The 22,319-nt window shown below is 42.5% G+C and overlaps 1 protein-coding gene across 3 annotated transcripts in view; it reads left to right on the forward strand.

Moving 5' to 3' along the window:
• FRMD4B (FERM domain containing 4B) overlaps nt 1-22,319 on the forward strand; it is a 285,243-nt gene that overhangs the window by 100,435 nt on the left and 162,489 nt on the right. Inside the window, exon 1 of one of the 3 annotated variants that reach the window (XM_032458100.1) lies at nt 381-455. The exons of 1 other annotated variant lie outside the window; for it this stretch is intronic. In XM_032458100.1, the coding sequence (XP_032313991.1) occupies nt 396-455 (60 nt within the window). In that variant the 5' untranslated portion in view covers nt 381-395. Of the gene's footprint in view, nt 1-380; nt 456-16,797; nt 17,321-22,319 lie in introns of those variants that run through there. One more of the 3 variants, XM_006192674.3, reaches the window with a different exon arrangement.

Below are 22,319 nucleotides of genomic sequence, written 5' to 3' on the forward strand. Positions count from 1 at the left end.
GTATCCATTGACAACTGTGGAGACCTGCCCTAAAGACCATACTTGCTGCCACAAAACTGACTGAACTGGCTTCTGAGGAGGTGATAGGTGAGTTGCAAATGAGGAGGCGGCATCACTTAGCAGTTTCTCACTTCTTTTTACCCCCAGAAGTTGGAGATGAGGACTGGAGGGAGAGTGAATATTGTATAAAGAAAACATGGCAAGACTGTTTACGGGGGCAGTTAGCTGGAGAGACAAGCTCCTTCTTACTGGCTAGGAAGTAAGAAGCCTCTAGGAGTGAGGACTATTGACTAGAAGGATCCAGATGCCCTGGAAAACTTTGGTTTGAGCCTTGCACAGCTGGCATCTTGACAGCAAAGTTGTGTGCACCGCTGTAGAGTGTCGGCTGGAATCCAATGCCGGGTTTTGCAAAAGCCATTGTTCACCAGACCTGGAGCTTTTGGGCCAATGAGAATGTGAGTATGCCTTTAGCCATTTAAAAACATTAAGCCAACCTTGGCAAAAGATTTTCGTGTTCGGCACCTTGTATCTTTTTGTGCTGGGTTTATGGAAAGGAAATTAGATACAGCCTCCCAGATGGCAATGGTGAGGGCCTTTTTAATAATGTTTTAAGCTTTTAGGTTTATGAGATCCCAGTAAAATTAATAACGTGATGGTATTGATATTCTTTGAGTGAAAAAATTATGCATCTCTTCCTGGAACAGATAGAAGATTTTAATAACTATTATACCCAAGGTGCCATATAACCAAACATTGAAAATGTAAGATTATGTTATTTAGAATCACATTAACATAAAGGCTGTTATTGTTAATATGGTGCATATCCTGTGGGAGCTCTTGCACTAAGAGACACCAAGTTCAATTTAAACTTCAGCTGGATGGGCTTCCATGGAACTAGAAGGCCCTTTCTGCCAACCGGAAAGCAGATCACCATGGATTATTTAATTTCTGGCACAAATGAAAGCAGGACTGGGAAATATGGTATTGTGGTAAGCTAGTCGTTGTGATGTGTTCCAGAGCAAGGATGCCATGGTTTAGCCATGTTCTACCTTAGGCTGGGTGTTGGTTTGCCCCAGGGGCAAGAGATGTGGTAGAGAACGTCTATTGTTTCTGCTGCCCAGCATCTCTCTTTACCCTCTTCTTCTGGTATAGGAACTCCTTTTACTGGGAGAAATGTTTCCAAACTTCCAACCAAGTTGTAGCAGGGGGCTGCCAGTCATGATACCCTACCCTCCTGGACCCTAGGATGGCTCCTGCTTGTGGCTGAGCCAGTCACTACACATACACCCCACCCCTCCAGCCTGGCCACAGTCCTTATGATAGTCAGCATCCTTTCCCATAACTTAACCTACTAGAGCTGGCAGAGGAGAGGTCTGTTTCTTCTCTGATTAGTAGGCTATAAGAATATACATCTGGAGCTGTGTTTGTTTGTAGTTTTATACCCTGTTGAGATAGCACCCTGGAGAGAATGAATGAACCACACAAAGGAAGCAGTCAGTAGTGAGGGCAAGGAGAAAGAAAAAGTTCTTGGCATCCATAAGGCCTATCCGGCCCTACCTGTTCTCCATTTTCATCACATAAGCCTATAAATGCCCCGTTTTGCTTAGGTTAGTTAGACTTATGTTTCTGTCACTTGCAAACAAAGAGCTTTAACAGATAACGCTGGCACCCCACATTTCTCTCCCAGGCTGCTGCCCCACATTTCTCACCCCTTTTCCTTCCTGTCTACTTCAACAAGCTTTCTTTGATTGCCTGTTAATGTACCAGCACTGCGATAGGCCCTGAGGGAAAAACTCTGAGGCAGACATTCATGGTGCTGCCCTCGTGGGACATGCCTGGGTCTAACAAGACCTCTCACACCTTCTTTCCATTCCCTTGGAGTTTTGGATTCTGAACCACTGACTCACCTTTCCCCAGGCCTTGTCCTCCTTTGTTGCTGCCCTCATTCCCAGTTGCTCACATGAACTTGGCTTTTTGTCTTTCTTGACCTACTTTGTTTGCGCCCAACTTTTCTCAGTACAAAGCACTAAATTCCCTGCTCTGCCTTGTTTGTGGGCTTCTTGGTAGCCCAATGTCTGGCTTTTTCCAGTCTCTGAATCTAACCTTTCACTCTCTAAGCTCTCTAAGCCTCAGATTTGCCATCTGTAGAATAGAGGTAATAATAATACCTATTTCATAGGTTATGGTAAAGATCAAATGATTGATGGATGCTTCAACAAGAAATCAATATGCAGGAGCAGAAGTTAGTATCTGATGCTTCTAATAAACAGGTTTAAATGTAAAATCATACTCTTTTCATCTTTAGTATTAAAGAAAATAGTACCATGAAAAGAATCTTCTAGATTAGAAAGGCTGTACATTTTTTTAATGTTAATTTTTCAGAGTTCTATTAGTGGGGCAAAAATCTCATGGGCAGGAATACATTTGCTGTGTATTTCCTATTTAGCTTTTATTTAAGAGAATCCAGAAGAAAGTACCCTTAGGAATAGACTTGTCTCTGATTCTAGGTAGAATTAAAATGTGCAAAGGGTTACCTGTGTGTGTGTGTGTGTGTGTGTGTGTGTGTGTCTACGCCTGCACACCCGTGGAACAGAGACGGAGAATGATATATTTCACAAACAGAGTACATGTGAACTTGTAAGGTCTGACCATGTCCTTAAGCCTCTTTTATTTTCTAGCTGATCACATTAGATGCATAATTTAAGGTTTCTACACTTCAAAACCTGTTGAGCCTGTTTCTCTGCTCTGTGAGGGATCCTGTGACTGTGTTTGAATAGCGCCGATATCTCCTAGTCTCAGAGGGTAAGCAGTAATGGCAGGAATGGCACCTACTTCTCCACTTATCTAGTGAGAAAAGGTTCTCTTCTTTCTTGTTGACATCCTTGTCCCTGAGCGCTTTTACTTTGCTACAAAAAGACCTCTGGTAGAGTGCTACCTTCCAAAGCATTGTCTGATGCATTTATTATTAAATGAATTCCTTGGTTAATGGAAGTAATTGCTTCCATTGATTACTTTCCAGTAATTAATTAGGCCAGATTTAAAGTGGGGATGGTGACAGTCCTGCGTGGTTGAGGACGTTAGTGTAGGTTAGCGGGTGTCAACTCCATGATGGCAATGTCTGATCCACCAGCTCTTTTCTTAAGAGTATCCTGAAGGAGTATATCTTCCTTTTCCAAGAATTAACTATCTGTGTGCCCATTTGAGGCCCCTGAATTCATGCAAAACCTCAAAGCACCTTTGTGATCTGAGCAGTTCATTCAGAGGAAGTGGTGCGGTCTTAGGTAGCCTTTCTGTTTTCCACAGAGTGTCATCTGGATTATCTACACATCCAGCTGCCCCTGGCGTGGCCTCTGGGATGTTCCACAGACACACAGCGCTCTTCCTCTCCTGCATTCTCTCCTTGAATATCCTGTCATCCAGACATTTGGAATTGTGCTTCTTTTAAACAAAATAATCGCTTTTGATCTTCCACCAGCCATTTCCATACTTGTATCTCATTGGTTCCTTATCTCTTTTGATTGCTGTATGTCATGCATGATATAAATAATATATTGAGGACTAATGTACTAGCTCCTGGCACCAGCAACCCTCAGCTACCTTCATGTCATGGTGTCTAAAATCTGGGTTGATCATTTGGATATTAGATGTCCAGGAGACATAGGATTGATTGAAAAATTCACTTCATACATCATAAAGTTGAAAATTTGTTCAGTTTGGTCCTACATATATTAATTAAACCCCTACTTTCTGTAGGATGTTGCATGCGGCTCTAGGATACAAAGATAAATAAATCATACATCTTGCCTTTGATGAAGCTTCCAGTCTAATGTAGAGTGTATTGCCAAAGATCTCCTAAAGTAACAGAGGAGCCGCATATATTAGTTGGCTTAATTAATCAGGAGACGTCTCATATAAGCAGGCATCCTCCAGCCCACACACAATGCTTGACAGCTCCAGTTTTTCTTCTTGGTAATTGTCTGGCTTCAATCAAATCTCTGCACTGGCTTCACCCTTAGGATGGCAGCAGGAGGGCTCACCACCTCCCAGGCAAGTTTCCCAGAAGCCCTCTCAGGTGACTTTTCCCTAGGTCCCGAGGGCCAAGACCAGGTCATAAGCACACAGCAAGGAGAGTGGGATTACCATAACTGGTTTAGGCTAATCATTTCGGGCAGAATGTATCTTGGGCACAGCCCCATTAGCGTTGGGTAAACATGAGAAGTTAGAAGTTCACTATAATGTGGGATGTGCTATGATTGGAGTCTCTGAGATTCCAGAAGATTTCTCTCTACATAGGCATAAGCTAAAAGCCTTTCTAAAGTCTGTGTAGGTGATAATGACTGTATCCCCTAGTGTCTGCCTCTACGCTTCTTACCCTGGGGTAATGCACTCTCTTCATCTGGGTACTGGGAGGTGTCCTAAGAGATTATGGGAAACCAAAAATAAACATGTGCATCTTCCTGGAGCATCAGTTTTACTTACTGTATTTTTAGAAAGAAAATCAAAGATGCATAATGAAGAAGAGTGCAAAGTCTACATGACTCTTTTAGATTAAAAATGGTGAATTCAATTTCTAATTGGTAAAATTGTTTGGGGTCCTATCCCTGGTCCCTGATGGTACGTATTCCCTCTTCTTTGCCGTGTAGTTTATTTACTTGGATGGACTAGTAAGGAAGAGGGCCAGTCTCCGTAAGTTTTCATTGTTGTGAAAAGAAACTTGATTAATCTGGATGCTTTTCTTTCCTGAAGCAGTTTCAGTGATTGTGGGCTTGTGAAAATTCTCCTCCAACTTGATCATAATCCGATGTTTATGACAGTTGTGCTTTATCATGTAAATGTAATGTTTACATTTTATATATGTCTATGCTGCCTGGCTTATTTATTTTAAATTTTTATCTTTTCTGAAACTGTTGTGTGTACAGAGCATGGGATTCCAAACGGAGGCAAAGAATGCCAATAACCGTTGACATTCTCTGCACTCTTGCAGTTAATCAGTTAACAAGCTTAAGTATTCTGTTTTAGAAATAGAAACAGAGAGCAAATCTGCCAGGCAAATGAGTTCAAGTCTTCTTACCCTGCTCCTAGCATAACTTGAAGCAACAGAAACAGAACTGGTTTCTGAACATCCCAAAGCACTCTTGAAAAGGGGCTTAGAGAACTAAGCCACTTAGGAGGACAAATATGTCTCAGATAATCCCTGCTGCTACTGTCAAGACCCATTTGAATCAGGTCAAATTAAAACTAAAATGGTTCAGCTCCAGAAATCTTACACATCAGTTTCTGTCTTAGCACACAGTGTCTTCAACATCTGTTAGAAATGTATGGCACACTTAAGCCATCTGATCCCCTTCTGGGTCACAACTATTTTATTCCATTGTTTGTCTTCTTCCAGTGATTTGAGCGAATCCAATACCAGCCTCATGTTTCTCCCTGGTTCTTCCTTGGAAAATGCTTCTAGACCTAGGGAGTAGGTTCCAAGCCTTGTTATTTTTGGCTCTCATTCCTTTTTTTTTTTTTTTTTTTTTTTTTTGATAAGGAAAGGCTCTCCTCCTGTAGGGCCATGGGTAGCTTTCACATTGCTTCTCGACAGGCATCGTTCCTGCACTCAGGGAGCTTATGGGCGAGTGGTGAAATCAGACATCAAGCAGGTGATTTTAAATGTGATGGATATTATGAGAGGGAAAGGTCAAGTGGCTGTGATGGGCAGTCACCTGCTTCAGGGGATCGACCTTCCAACTAAGGCTTGAAAAATGAAGGAGGGTTCCCTGGTTGAAATCCTAGGGTAGAAAAGAGTGTTCAGGACTGAAGGAACAAATAGGAAGAGCCTGAGGCAAAAGAGTTGGAACCCAAAAGAAGACCAGAATGGCCTTCTGTCATGAGGCACAACCTGAACCAGAAACCTACACTATAGTTTAAAAGGTTATTCAGAGTTACAGGGAGTCTTGTAATCAGATCTCGTAATTCGAATTATTACTGATTGAACCATCACTTTTTCTCAACAAGTAGAAACTTCGGCCCAAGTTGAATAAATATAGAGATACAAATTAATTGCATGCCCTAGGATATATGTTTGAACAATACTCCTTGATTTGAAGGACAGGAGAATGAATAAAATGGAAGTGCCAGTCTTCATGTGGGGACATTTACTCTCGGGTTTCTCAGCGGATTAAAATTCTGAAGCTTTCTGCCATGGCAGCTGGACCACATACACACCACCATGCTCTTCTAAGCCGTGGGGAGTGTGGCGATCGAAATACCAAGTATCAACCCGCTTGGCAATGGATACAACCAATTTCATTTGCTGCTTAAACAATGTGGGTGAATTGTGGACTGTTAAGGTGGAAAACAACCCAAAAATTATTGCACTTAAGATTCTTTCCTTAAGCCTTGTTTGTTCAGAATATGTTTTCCTTCCTTTAAATCCAGTTTTACCATACTACCTTGAATAACTTCTTTAGAAGTACTTGAATTCTGATTACATTGTATTGCCTTTTCCTGCTATTTCTTTATTCTTTTAAAATAACTGTTACCTGCATACAAGTGTAATGTATATATTTAGATAACACAGGCTATTACAGGGGAGGGTAGACAAGGAACTAGGCATAGTGGTAGACTTTGGGGGAAGGAAAGGGCCAGGCTGCCACCTGCATAACATTTTCATGTGGTTTAGATGAAAAGGACTCTTTCCTCTGAGCCAGGAGTTATGGCTTCTCCAGCAGAACCCAGGCTAGATTATGACCTCCAGTCAGTGCCTCAGCCAGATGCTGTTATGCAGTAAACAACTTGAACAGTCTTACATGGCAGCCCTGGAAATGAGGAGATGTGGAACAAGAACGGGAGAGAGGCTCACATTTCATTCACTGAACAGCCTCTTGTACGATTGCGTGTACATTTCAAAATTAGAAATTGAAAAGTAATCTGTGCTGATACAGAAAACCAGGAAAAGAAAGCCTCCTCCAAAGTAAATTAAAATCAGCCGGTGATCCTAACTCAAATCACTACTATTAAAATTTGATGCATTTTCCTCCAGTTTCTTTTCTATATGTGTGTACATTCAGTTTCACAGTGGAATTCGTATGCAGTACTTCTTTCCTGTTTTTATTTTTCCTTTTTTTTTTTTTTTGTAAAATAGGCTTTTTTTTTCCCAGTCAAGAGAAATGTTAACACTTTTTCCTGAAGATATAAATATCACATGCTCTTTGCAGAATATTTAGCAAAAATAGATAAAGGGTTAATATGTGCTCTATGTCTTTACCTTTTTTTTGATAATATCTTTGAGATAGAACTCACATGCCATAAAACTCAACTGTTTAGTGTACACTTAATGGCTTTTAGTTTATTTACAAAATTGTGCACGATCACGATAATCTAACTTTAGGACATTTTCATTGTCTTAAAAAGAAACTCTGTACTCATTAGCAGTCACTCATTTCCCCCACCCCTCCCTCCAAACTCCCTCAGCCCTGGGCAGCCACTAATCTATTTTCTATCTGTATAGATTTGCCTAATCTGGACATTTTATGTAAACAGAGTCATAAAATATGTGGGGTTTTTTTATGACTGGTTTCTTAACACTTAGCATATGTTTTGGAGATTCATCCATGTTGTAGCATGTATCCTTTTTTAAAGTTATGTATTTTGTATTGATTGCTTGATGATTTATTCTTGACTTTTTAATTTTATATACATACTGCAAAAGTCACCCTTTTTAAATAAGTGTACAATTCAATGGTTTTTCACATATTCACAAGGTTTTGCAAGTATCACCATTACCCAATTCCAGATTATTTTCATTTCCCCCAAAAGAAACTCCACGCCCATTGACAGTCACTCTCTGCTCCATCTCCCCAATCCCTTGGCAACCAGTAATCTACCTTCTGTCTCTGGATATATGGCCTCTTTGTCTAGCTTTTTTTGTTGTTAATTTGTTTACCACAATGTTTTCAAGATTCCTCCATGTTGTAGCATGTGTCAGTACTTCATTCCTTTTTATGGCTGATAATATTCCAGTACATGGCTATGCCACATGTTATGTATCCACTCATCAAGTGACATTTGAGTTGTTTCCACTTTTTGGCTCTTATGAATAATGTTGCTATGAATGTTACACACAAGTTTTTGTGTGAGCAAATATTTTCGATTCTCTTGGGTATATATACCCCATTCCTTTCTATTGCTAAATAATATTACATTATATGGACATACTACTTTTTAAAAAATCTGTTCATCAGCTGATAGACATGAGGGTTGTTTACACCATTTGGTTATTATGAATAGCAGTGCTATAAACACTTGCATACAAGGGTTCTTTTAAACACCTGTTTTCACTTCTTTTGGGAAAAGCATAGGAATGGAATTGTTGGGTCACATGAACATTCTTTGTTTAACCTATACAGTCTTTCCACAGCAGCTGCACAACTTCACATTACCAGTAATATGTGAGTATTTCTCCATATCCTCGCCAACACTTGTTATTGTTCACGTTTCAATCATAGTCATTCTAGTGGTTGTGGAGTGATGTATCATTGTAGCTTTGATTTTTGGTTCCCTAAAGATCAATGATGTTGAGTGTTTTTTCGTGTGCTTACTAGGCATTCATGTATCTGCTTTAAAGAAATGTATATTCAAATCTCTTGCCCATTTTTAAATTGGGCTGTTAGTCTTTTCATGATTGAATTGTTGCTCATTATATAGTCTGGATATAGTTCTTTATCAGATATAAGATTTACAGATACTTTCTCCCAGTCAGTGGCTTGTTTTTTTCATTTTCTTCATAGCATTCTTTGAAGCACAGAAGTTTTTAATTTTGGTGAAGTCCAATTTACTTTTTTGTTACTTATGCTTTTCATGGCGTATCTAAGAAACCACTGCCAAATCCAATATCACAAAGATACGTAATTATGTTTTCTTCCAAATTTCATAGATTTAGCTTTTACTTTTAGTTCTTTGGTCTATGTTGAGTTGATTTTTGTGTATGGTGTGAGGTAGGGTTCAAATTCATTCTTTTGCCTGTGGCTATTCAGTTGTCCCAACACCACTTGTTGAAAAGACTATGCTTTCCTATTGAATGATGTTGGGACTTTTGTCAAAAATCAGCTGACCATACATGTGAGGATTTATTTCTGGACTCTAGATTCCATTTCATTAATCTGTATGTCTGTCCTTATTCCAGTACTACACTGTCTTGATTACTATAGCTTTGTAGTTAAGATTTATAATGTGATCTATTGAAAGTAACAAAACACCCAGCTAAAAGCAGCTTAAACTTTGTAAGATCATTTATTGTTTTTATCTCATTACAAATCATTTGAAAATAGGCTGCTCCTGAGTTGGTTTGACATCTAAACAATGTCATCAAAGACCTAGGCTTTTACTGTCCTTTTTTCTATTAACTTTGCTGTCAGCATTTGTCTTCTTGGTCACAAGATGGCTGCTGTAGCTCAGAGCATTGTATCTCCATTCAACAGTGCCCCAAACAGGAATTAAGAAATGTACTGACAGAATTCTTGTGTTGTTCCAGCTCTTCAAAGAGGGAAATCATTTCCAGAACTCTTTAGAAAGCTTCACTTTATATTTTATTGCCAGCATGGTGTCATGCCTTCCCTTAGACCAATCATTCTTCATCCCAGGGACATAGAAAATGGCCAACCAGAAAATCAGAGTCTCTGAAAAAGGAGTAAATGGCTGATGGATAGACAACCAACACCATCTGCCAAATTACATAAACATATAAAGAAGAAACCAACATTATCTGTAAGTCTACCAGACTGAGATACTAATGGATCTTTTTACAGTAAGGAGGTCTACCTTAAATTTCTTTGGTGCCAGGTTCTTCAGAAATGAAACTTGTTTTCCTCATCTGTTGTTGACTCAAGACCAGATCATAGCATTCTTCTGTTCATTCCTCTCGAATGCTGCCTGGAGCTCTCTGAACTCTAGGTCTGAAGAACACACAACTGCTTTCCTAACTTCATAAAATATTCATAAGCTTTGAGGCCGGTAGCCTGCTGCTTTTGACCTCTTTATCTTCTTGTAGACAACCTATTTTATAGTTGAAAACAATATTTTGCTGCTGACAACTTCAAGTTAATTTTAAGATAGCAAGACATAAGAAAAACTTTTATGCCCCCCTTTTTTTTTGTATGCTAGAGTTTGCTTTTATTTTGCTCTTGCTGCTTAAGGGCCAAATAGTTGAAATTCCTAGCAATAATCCTACCATATCATTCTGTATTTTTTAGTAATAATGGGGAAATGATCTATTTTTATAACCTATTGCCCATATTTGCTTGATAGCCAGCATGTACTTGGCCTTGAGAGTTTTTACTACTTTGAAGCCTACTGATCTTGGCTAATTTCTGTTTTTCATTTTACTACCAATATCCGTACATAGATAGTACAGTTGATCTTTAGAAAGTCAAGATTTTTCACTTATCTGTTTTTTTCTTCTACTCTTCATTGTACAGGAGTGAAGGTCATTGGGTTTTAAGTAGTAGCTCTCTTATTTCCCGTAAAAAATTCAGTTACTTTTCATTATAGATTTTCTTTTTCTTCTCCTGATAGTTTTGTTCTTATTTAAATTGAGTAAACCCAAAGGTCATTTTGTCACATTAAGTTCCTAGCTAATAAATAACTCCTAGAACCATCCATACCCTATACATCTTACTATGAGGCCAAAACAAGTCATAACTTACAAATACAGAAAAGTGGCCTTTTATTTCTCAATTAAAAAATTAAAAAATTAGTAGGTATACTATTTTAGCTTTTAAATGCTTTTTCCACTGATCTCCAGCAAGTCATCCAGTTTTTCTGTGCCTCAGTTGCTTTATCCAAGAAATGGGGCCAGCAGTACCTTTCTCCATTTGACCTTGGGAGAATATTATGAATATCGACTGATGCTATATGTGGAGCTGCCTTTATTTATTCAGAAAAGGGTGCTATATAGACCAATTTATTACTATTTTATTTTTGTCATTGTTGGTGTGCATGTAAATTAAGTGTAAATAAAAGGTGACAAATTATGGGGGTGGGAGGGACATCACAAGATTGATACTATTTCTTCTTTCAAGAAGAAGGTCAGCTCTTTCTCTCTGATCTACATGGGCTCCCTTGGAACCTTCTTTCCCTTCGAGTGCTTCCACATCCACACTGATGACATCTAAAATTTGACCTGGCAAAATTTCCATGATCCGTTTAGTGGATTAACTAGTAAAAATGGATACAATACGGAGTCTAATGTGTTGCTCCCTTTTTTGTACTTTTCTATGCAATAATGATAGCATGTCTCCTCTTTCCTTTGAGCAAGGAGAATTGAATTTACTAAAATAATAGCTGGAGTTTTTGAGGAAAGATGGGAAAGTCTTCTTTTGCTGTGCTTTGTTTTTTTCCTTCTAGGGGTGGAATGAGTTTACCAAAGAATGGAAGTTGGATAGATGCCTCAGTGCTGGATATGATTTAGTCTGTGGTGGTTTTAGCCCTTGATGGTGCCAAAAAGCTATTTACAGTCATAAAGGCAGCTGCGGAACATAACCAGCCCACTGGTCAGCCTTGCGTGATGGTAATAATGGCTGGTAGCCTCCTCTTCCAGATTGCACTCCTCTGCGTGCTTCCATCCATCTCCTCCTGCTTGAGGCCCAGACTGAAGGATGCTCCTTACTGTCTCAGCCCAAAGGAAAGAGGAGAGAAAGCAGGAGAGGAGGGAGGGGCAAGAATACCTTGCTTCTGGCTCAAGTGGGACTGAAGCAGAACTTGTTTCCCCCCAGCCCTTCAGCCTCCTCCTCGCGGGCGAGATGTAGAGGGGGATGGGGCATGCAGACCCCTGAATGAGATGCTTATGTCTGCACAGTTGGGCAGGCCTCCCAGAGGCCCCAGGAAGTGCTTGCTTTGAAGGGGGCAGCTTTGTCCACCAGACTCTCACCCCACATGCATAGTTAGGCCCCATCCCTGGGGGACCTGTTGACTTTAACTTACTTACGTAGACATTCCTATGATCCTAGTTAAGCCCTTTGTTCTCAACCCTGGAACTCTGCAGCTGCCTCCCAGGTGGCTTCCCTGCCCTTCCACCTCTCAAGCATCCCTCTCACCCTTTTCCCTCAAGTCCCACAAATCTGGGATCCCTCTTGCCATAGAGTCTTCGTTCTTAATAGCTCTTTCTGCCTTGGACTACTCTCTGTGTCTCCACTGCCCTCATCACCTGGTTCTCCCCTACTCAACCCTCAGGTCTCAGCTGCAGTGTCCCATCCTCGGTGAGGCATTCCTTGGCCCTCCCCTCGCCCCTGATATCCTGCATCACGCGTCTCTGTCATAACCCTGCGTAGCAGCACCTGCTTCCTCTGTATTAGTTGTTCAGATGCCTGCCTTTCTCACCTACTCTGAGTCCCGCTTAGACAGAGATCGTCTTTGTTTTGTCATAGTGCGTTCTCAGTACTTACTTCCCTGCCTGACATGTAGTGCAAACTCAATACGTAATTTTTTAATGAACAAGAATATGTATTGGGGAATGGATGAACTTCTTTCTGTATTCACTGTTGAGACAAATAGTCATTCATTTGTCAGTTCAATAAACATGTATTGATTGCCTGATATGTGCCAGCCAGTGGGCAAACAAATATGAATAGGACCCTGTCCCTACGTCCAGCAGTGGTTTCTGAATGGGTGTAGCTACCGCCCTACATGGAGCATCTGAAATGTGGGGAGATGCTTTTCGTTGTGGATGTCATAGTGATCGGGGCGCTACTGGCATGTGGTGGGCAGAGCCCAAGGTCACTAAACATTTTCCAATGCCTGGGGTGCTCCTGCACAAGGAAGCACCATCCAGCCACCCTACCTCCACCTCCTCTACAGGAATTCCTCACAAATCTTCAGTCCAGCCGAGAAAAGTGGCAATATTCTGTCGTGTATGCCATGAAAGATTTCAGTAGCAGCGCTCAGCCCAGGGGAGGCATCCACATTCCACCTTGGGCTCCATGTGAGGGGAGTAGCTTTTGTAATGTGCTAAAGAAAAGGCTTCACCCCTACCCAGGAGCCTCTGATTTAAGCGAAATGATAAAGCCAAAAATTAAAGTGCCAAAAGAGAAGCAGCTTACGATGAAATGACTATTCCTCGTTTTTACGAAAAATATCCACCAAAGGTAAGTGGAGATGATAGCGAGTGGCGTGCCAGTTCTTTCTCAGTGGGCTTTGAGGACAGTTCAGCACTTAGTGAGTATGTGAAAACCATTATCGAGTGTCACGTCCCAACCTGCCTCTGGAGGGAGAAAATGTCAAGAGGGCAGAGTGTTTCCCCATAACAAGTCCTGTGACAGGAATAGCAGGTGTGGGATTGAACGGGACCAGGCTTCCTTGGTCTCCGCACCACTGACATGTTGTTGTGCAAGACAGTTGTTTGCTGTGGGGCTGCCCTGGGCACTGGAGGACGTGGAGCAGCCTCCCTGGCCTCTCCCCACTAGATGCCAGGAGCGCCCCCAAGGTGTCACAACCAGAAATGCCTCCAGACTTTGTGGGCGGGGTTGCAGAATGGTCCCTGATTGGGAGCCACCGAACCAGGCCTTGTTTTCGTCCCCCTCAAGCCCTGTCAGACATGGTCTGTTAGAATTTATCCACATTGGCTTTTCAGCTGTGTAGAGAGTAGAGGTTAAAAATAGCCGCAGGCATTAGATGGATGCTGTCTTTTTGATGGGCAGAGGGGACCGCTGGAAACTGCTATGAGAGGACCAGCTAGCTCCTTCTAGAGAAGGGCTTGGCACTTTGTGCTGTCTCCCTGGCATTATGCTCCTCCTCCTGCTCATTGCTCAGAAGAGAACCTACAGGAGCCTCGGGGATAATGATAATTTCTCTTTCACGTCTGCAGCAGAACTCCCAGGTGTATCAGCAATGCTGTCACCTGAAGCATCTTTTTAAGCCTCCAGAGAGAGCTGCAGGAAATTACAGTGTATTGCAGGGAACTCTGATGCTGGAGTGGAAAAAAAAAAAATCCTCTTCTTAAATTAAAAAGAAAGAAAAAGCAAGATAATTTTGAAGCCAGCTTGATTTAGCTCCTTTTCCACAGGAAATTTTAGACCAGCTTCAAGGGTGTGTGTCTGGGGTCTGGTTTGTCCCACGTGGCTACTTCATTTTAAGAAGGATGCCACGCTTGGGTCGCTCTTCCCCCCAGCCCTCCGCACCTGGGCTCAGTTGCCACCCACTGTCAGCCCCTGGTGTGAAGAACTTGCTTTTCCTTCCGTCTAAAATCCCTCTGCGCCCGAGAGCTCCAAACTTCTCCTTCTGCAGGAGAGGAAAGCTGTTTGGATAAGAAGAAGCGTCCGTGTCTACACTGGTGGGAACAAGATGTCTTTTCTTGTCTTGTATCCACCTCGGAGCATCTACTGCTTCTCCAAGTCTCCAGGAGAGGATGGCTACATGGTGGGGACAAACTAGCTGCAAAGAGCTTTTTTCAGGGACTTCGAGAAAGGGAAAGGACTACTCTCCAAAGCCAAGTCACCCCCAACTTTAACTTCCAATACACAGAAAAACACTTACTTATCCTGTCTTATCTGGGTACAAAAAAAAAAAAAAAGAAAAGAAACATTTCCTGATTTTGGTGGTGGTGACCATTTTTTTTTCCTTTGGGTGCTTACCTTTGGGCAGCCATATACTAAACACTTTATAAAGAATATTTTGCTTAATCTTCCCCCAAATCCTAGGCAGTAGATTCCGACCTTATCCCTATTTTGTAGATGAGGACTCTGAGGCTTTGTGGGTTTTAGGAGCTTGTACAAGGTACCCCAGGAGGTACCACAGGTCTTAAGGAGCAGGGATTTATCTGGTGTGTCTCTCTTAGGAGACTTAGCTCCTAACTACCATGTCCTACAACTGTGCTTCTCCATCTTTAGCACGAGTCAGAATCCCCCAGAGGCCAAGTGAGCACTCAGACCAGGGACCACACCCTGACTCTGGAGGGGGCCCAAGAACTTGCATCTCTACCAGGTCCCCAGGTCATGCTGATGCTGCCAGTTCAGAGACTGCACTTTGAGAACCCCTGTTACACTACATCCCGTTTTCTAGAAAACAGTGTAAGCACCGACTTTGAAAACTTTGAACGAAAACAGCTGAGGTTGGAATCGACCGCTGACATTAATCCTCTACCCGGATAGATAACGGCCACAGTGTTTCTCGAGCATCTCTTCTGAGAGGTTGGTGTCATGAGACAGATAATTGACCTGTTGTAGGTCTTATTCTGGTATTCCCTTGGCTGCCCGACATTTCTGAGAACACGGTCGCACTGCATCGTTAAAAAAATAATAATAAATGTACCACCGTCATTCACTCGTACTCGTGGGCCAGGTGTGAAGTTCAGTAGTTTTCCATCTGAAGGATGACGTTTGATTTTCAAACTGGACTTGGTTTATTGTCTTTTGACCCTTTCAGACCTAGCATACTCTGATTTTGTGTGAACGCTGTGACCGTGATCTTGGAAAATATCATCAGGGTGCTGATACTAATAAGCACATAGAGATTTACTGTGAAGAAAGGTTTGCAAATCTTGGATGAGGTCTTAGGTCCTATTAACGAATTCAACAAAAACTCTTAGGCAATTTTATTAGTAATAAAAAGAAGTAAAAGGTAAGAAAAGAAGCATCATTTGAAAGTCTCCTGATTATGGTTACTTTGAAAACAACAGGCGCTTTGAGGACAGATTTTTGTATTCCTTTGACTGGTTGAGTTTCACCCGAATTAAGATTCCAAAGGCACATTTGAAACCTGAAATAAAGCTGATCTGCTTGTTGATGATTTGTTCTGAAGCCTTCTGAGGTCTTTCAGAAGAAAGGCTTTGGCACCTTTCCCTTTCTGCCACTTAATAGCAAAGATAACAGCCCAGGTGTGAAAGCACCATTAAGATACAGACAATTGTCCTACCAGTGGATTCAGGAGAAAACAGCCTCCTGAAATTTGCTGCAGTGCTTTTGCTGTGAGCAATGTTACACTATTATTTGGGACTGAAATCCACACATATTGCAAAGGGGAGTAGGGACTGGTGGTATGTGGGACTCCTCAGGCTCCTTTTTCCAAATGCCTCTGGCAATATCAATTCCTGGAGGAGAACTTAAAAAACAAAGCAAAACATAATTATCTGGTGACTTCAGGAGTGGTGGAACAGCTTCCTTTGGTTTTGAGTCGAGAATTTACCTGTGCAGGTTTGTGCTGGCAGTTGCTGCTACATGTGTCCAGAGGCTGAATTTTCTAGAACCAAACCAAGGATTCTCTTGTGAGTGCCTGTTTCCCAGCAAATACTAACTGGAAGCTATTTGCTAGAGACCAAGAATGCTCTTTGTTTTTCTCACGAACTGACTGCTGCATTGGAATTAGCACAATGCGAGGGGCACGGGATCCTGCCCTCTGGCAGGCAACAATAGGCAGGTTTTCATTTTCTGCCAGACCCTCAAGTTAGGAGCAAAGGCAGGCGCTGGAGTGAGTCACACACGCACTGTTGCTTTGAGACTGGTATCTTCAGCTTGTGGCTTCAGTACAACCAAGGAAACATTCAGGGCTGTTCCCCCAGGAGTGGGGTCCAAAGGGATGCTTTGGAGGTTTTTTTTCCCTCCTGCATCTTGGTGCCGCCCAGAGATATTTATCAGTGTGAACAGAACAAGATGCCAAGCAGAGATCCTGTAAAGTGAGGTGCTCCCCAAGGCAGATTCGGAGACTGGGGCTGGTGCGCGCGCGCGTGCGTGTGTGGTGTGTGCAAGACGTGCAAGGCAAGTGCGCTGATATGCAGCTCTCCTGTTCGCCTGCAAAGAGTTGCTCCACTCCCCCCGCTGCCCAGCGCGCTCGGGGAGCGCCAGGGGGAGTCCTCGCCGGCCCGGGCTTCCCGCGCCCCGGGAGCACCGAGGGCTCGCCTGGCGGAGCTTAGCGCAGCTTGCTCGGCGCTGCCAGCGAGCGGGCGGGGTGGACACTGGGCTTCTGTGTGCCCGCCGCAGCCGTTGGCTGGCAGGCGCCCAATCCCGGGGCATGCCGCCGGAGCCCGGCCAGGACGCACGGTGAAAAGACCAGTTTGGGGGAAGGCTTGACCCCTGGCGGCCAGCAGAAGCCGGCGTCGGGAGCCCAGGCGGTGGGGCCGCCGGGATCGGGCTCTCTGGGCTGCAGCTGCGGGAGCAGGCACCCCTCGGGTGCAGAGGGAAAAGGAGGCATGGCTTCGGTGTTCATGTGCGGCGTGGAGGACCTGCTGTTCAGCGGCAGCCGCTTCGTATGGAACTTGACCGTGTCCACGCTGCGAAGATGGTACACGGAGAGGCTGCGGGCTTGTCACCAGGTGCTGCGGACGTGGTGCGGGCTGCGAGATGTGTACCAGGTGAGCTGGGGCGCCCAGCGCCCGAGGGCCCTAGCAGGATGCCGGGCGCTCGTGGGAAGCTGGTTCCACCTGTATGATTTTATTCTTTTTTCCTCCACCTCTCTCTTTCAAAACTCTTAGCAGGCTGCTCGACTCTTGGGTCAAATGCTCTGCAGCGCTGGGTAACTGACAAAGCTTGTGAATTTTCTCTATCTGGCGGCCCTTGAGAATTAGTCCCTGCCTTTGCAGACATTTATTAGAGAGAGATGGTGTACCTGCCCGCCGGCACTTAGCTAAAAAAGCTGTAGCTTTACAGCAGAGGGTCGGCAGGGAGCAACTTTGACATTCACATGATTCCTTCTTTTTCATTTCATTGGAGTGAAGGCAGGCGTTTCAAGGAGCAAGGATCTCACACCAGTTTACGGTCAGAAGGGCCTGAATGGGTTTGCATTCTTCCCTTTGGTTTTATTTCAGCTTTCCATCAGGCAGCCCCAACTTGCAAGGCAGAGCCAGGAAAAGCTGATTCTGTGTCTACTGGCTTTTGGAAGAAAGGACAGCAAATTGTGAACACTTTGCAGGAGGATGCTGGGCTGGGGAAGGGAGGGGTGGCTTGGCTGAGTGCTGGAATGCTTACGTTTGGATTTACTCCCTGTCACACAACACAGCCTCTTTATTTCTCTGCGAAGTCCCATCCTGCAGGCAAAAAATGCAGCAACTTTATTCAGTCTCTCTGGGGCTGCAGCTCCCCTTCATTTTTTAAAAATCAGATGTTTGTGGATTTAAAAGTTCTGTGCTTTAGTTGTTAATATCTTTGAGGTTTAAAAAAAAAATCTACAGTGCATTTCGGAAGATTATACCTGGTGTTAACTGCAGGAAGATAGCATCACACTTTCTTTCCTGTGATGTAGAATAGCTTTGTTGCAGTACCTGGATTCTCTGTACTCTGACCACGTTTTCAATATGACTGTAATTTCTCTCTCATTGTGTTGAGTCCCATATGGGATCAAGCTTCAAATACTGAGAAGCCATTGTCTCCCATCAATCAAGCAAAGTTAAAACACCAGCACCTGAGGTTAAACTGTGGGCGTCTGAAGAATCAGCGTCCTCTCGTCATCCTTGACATCCGTGTCATCCTTGTTAAATTGTGAGGAACACTGTCATTTGTGCTTTCCTAGCCCCTGCTTTGGATAACACATCTGAGATGTCTTGAATTTTGAAAGAGTCCAAAAGCCAGGTTGAGAACCGGGGCAGCATGTGGTGGTTTGAAGGTATGGTGGAGCTGTGGGTATATCTCATCTGGCCACATTACACAGATCACCTGGCTGTTTGGAGCCAGAGGTGTGTCTGCTGCTCAGCCTTTTTGTTTGCTAGGAAATCATTGTTCAGTTTGGTCTGTAGAAGAAGTGACCCTGATGTAGTTTTGTTTTCACTTTTTAACATTTGAGAAACTTTCAAAAAGAGAACACACGTATTGTGGCCAGCCATTCAACCTACGTGCCTCTCTCCCCAAGGATCCAGGGGACTTAACGTTTTATGTTTTCTACCATTAGTGACCAATCAAAAAATGATGGTTCCAGAAACCTGAGGCCTCACTAGTTCTTTATAAGGTTGATCCATAATTATTTTTAAGCAGAACAGAAACTTGAAGGACTAACCTACTAAACTATAGGTTTTCTCTTCTGTAAGATGGATGGTAACTGAGCCAGTACCATCTCACAATGACAAGAAGGAACGCCTAAAATTAATGATGGCTATTTTATGAGTATTGAGTTATAAGTAGAAGATGATCTGTAAAGTTTTATGTGTCTTTGGAGAATATTTTAAAACTTGAGAAAACCATAGGTTTTTACATTGTACAACATAGTTGTTAGCAAAAAACAAACAAACAAACAAACAAACAAAAAAACCTATTTTCTTTAATGCCTTTCAGATTTGACCAAGAAAGTAGTCACTTAAATTGTCCAGAATTGAAAGGCAGTAAAATAAAGTGGTTAATACCTTATGCTCCAAGTTAAATAGATAAAGGAGTAAATCCTACCTCTGTCTATATATGATCATGGGTAAGTTCTTTACTCTTACTATGCTTCAGTTTTGTTGTTTATAAAGTGGGAAATATAATAATACTAACCACAGAGGTTGATATAAGAATTAATTGATTTGTAAGATATTTAGCACAGTGCTGAGAGCTTAGGAAACCTTTAATAGATGTTGTCTGTTCCCTTAGTTGGGATATTTTTATTGTTATAGGAAATCTCCAACCCAAAGTAACCTATAGAATAAATAGAAGGTACTTGTGACAGAACTAAAATATCTAGCAGTGGGATAACCTTCAGGTATGGCTTGATCAGGGCACTATGCTTGTTCCCCATGATTCTTTCAGCCCAGTCTTGTTCACGTGTTGGCTTTATCTTCAGCTGGTTTCTTCCCTCATGATAGCAGATGACCAAGGCAGTTCTAGGGCTTAGCTCCACATTTCAACCCATCCAAAAAGAAAGAGAATTTCTCATATCTACCAACTATCCAAAAAGTTCCCATTTTGCACTCTGATGGGCCAATTTAGGGTCTGTGCCCACTTCCAGTGCCATGCATTGATTGGCACAGGGAATGGGATCATAATTCATGCACTCTCAAAGGGAATAATATGGTCCCCAGCAGGCAAAAATCATTTTTTTTGGGATGGGAGGGAGGAAAAAAATCTTTCTCTTTATGTGTAAAGCACAGACCTACATACAATACATAAACAGATATACAGTATACCTGTGGCATCAGAATTTATGATAGGATAACTAGCAAACAAACAAACAAAAATCTTAAAAGGCTCCTTAAGGGAGGGATAATGAATAGAAAGGTTGAGAAGCCCTGAATTACACTTGATTGGCTTGGCCACGGTGGGAGTGTACCCATTTCTGAAGCTGGGGATGAGGTCAGCCTGACCCAGACCACATCCCTCCCAAAGAAGGAGGGAAGGATGCAGTGTCCACTGAACCTGCATGATTAGAATCTCACATCTAGAGCTCTTTAAGTAAAATGATTATTTTTCGAGGTACAGACAAAGATTGATGCACAGAGATATTTGTAAGCATTTTGCGATAGTAATTTATTTGAGTGAATGGGGTTCATGGGGGCCCTCATGAGAATACCCTCTATTTCTCTGCCATAATTGTGAATTCTAAAGTATGGAGGGGAAGATTCCCTTGTACGGCTCAAGTTTCTGGCCTATGAACTAGAAACACCATAAGGTTACATATTTCACTGAACCCAACTTTTCATTGTCCTCGTGATAAAAGAGTGTTGCTTTTCTTGCTTCTGGTCTGAATAGTCTTGTTGGTAAGAAAATTCAGGACTCAATCACTCTGGAGAGCAACAAGGGTGGGGCGGGAGGTATCCATTACACAAAATACCTGGCAGTCCCCCTGGGGTGTTTTGTTTATTCATATACTATAAGTGAAATAAGAACTGCACCTATTCATAAGGTACTTGGCAACAACATTATTATTGCCTGGCCGGCACAGCCGAGAAGGCATAATTTCTTTGGAATTGAACACTTCCTCCACTTCTCGATGTTGGCGAGGCAAGAGACTTAATTTGCCAGAAACCATGAATAATTAAGATAGTAGCTATAAGGCATTTCTGTAGTCATGCGAGTAAATAAAAAGCAGATTGCAGCTGCGCTGAAGCTGCCTTTCAACAAAGACTTACTTGATGAGGGAAGGTTTGAATTTGGTTGGAGTAGCAGACATAGGACATGCACCTTCAGTTTGGGGCTGAATAGTAAAAGCTGATTCACCTGCCGTATATCTCTCCTGCTTCTGTCTTGCCCGGATGGGTTGTATGATCGCAATTAATTAGACTTCACAAATTACTGAGGTGAAAAATGACGGGAGAATGTTGTTGAAAAAGAATCAACACCCTTTGCTTTTTATTAAGTGTGACATGTTCTAACAAAGCCCTCTGTTTGCTTCTTGGGATTAAGTTTTCCCTTCATCTCAAATGTCTCAAAGGTAGAATTTCTTGCAAACCCTGAATGGAGTCATCGCCTCCAGGAGGAGGCAACTTGGACAGAATCTGGGATACGTAAGTTGACCGGAAGAGGCTGGGTCAGCTCCCCAGGGGCAGGTAGCTGTAGGCTCAGATTTGAGCAAATTTGACCTGGAGCAAATTGCTTTTTCTCCCTGAGCCTCATTCCCTTCTGGGTAAGAGAAGAGAACTGTAGTACTGGCATTACGGGAAGTATGAAAAATTCACGAGATAATGTATATAACACTGAGCACCCAATGTGGGATAAGCAAATACTCCATAAATGCTAGCTCTTGGTTACGCAAAAGACTTAACACCACACCCATAGAAGGTACTTGATAAAGGGTAGCTCAGGATATTAATATTGTTTTTATAAGGGAGGCTGGTTCTCTGGAAACTGAATTCCCATCTTTACACTGGAAGGTGTTCAGTAAGAAAGACTGTGGACTTTCCCACAGCAGCGAATGTGGGGTGGATCTCAGGTATCTGGACTTGTGTTCCACGCAGTAGACCCACATTTTTTTCAAGGCCCGTATGAAAAATCTAGGAGGTGACAGGCAGCTAGCAGTAGGATCTCTAAGGAGGTAATCTCTTTATAGCTAAAACTCTAATGATCCATAAATTGGTAACACCTGAACTTTTCATCCCCTTCCCCCACCATTGGTTAAGAAAGACCAAGTTCTCCAGAGGGCAAACCTCCATTTGAGCATTCAGTGACCTGTGCATGTCAAACCATATGTCCTTTGCTTGCCCCCACTGTCCATAGCCCCCTGAATTATATAGACTAAAATGGTGGTTGACATATTACAAGCTGCAGGAGAAAACTGCCCATGTCCTGTTTTTGTAAATAAAGTTTTATTGGCACACATTCATTTACATGTTGTCCATGGCTGCTTTCGAACAACAATGGCAGAATTGAATAGTTGTCTGACTTAACTACTTAGTGCTGAACAGTTGACACAAAGACTGTATTGGTCACAAAGCCGAAAATATTTACTATCAG

Source organism: Camelus ferus, chromosome 17, assembly GCF_009834535.1.
Source record: "Camelus ferus isolate YT-003-E chromosome 17, BCGSAC_Cfer_1.0, whole genome shotgun sequence".
NCBI classification, from domain to species: Eukaryota; Metazoa; Chordata; class Mammalia; order Artiodactyla; family Camelidae; genus Camelus; species Camelus ferus.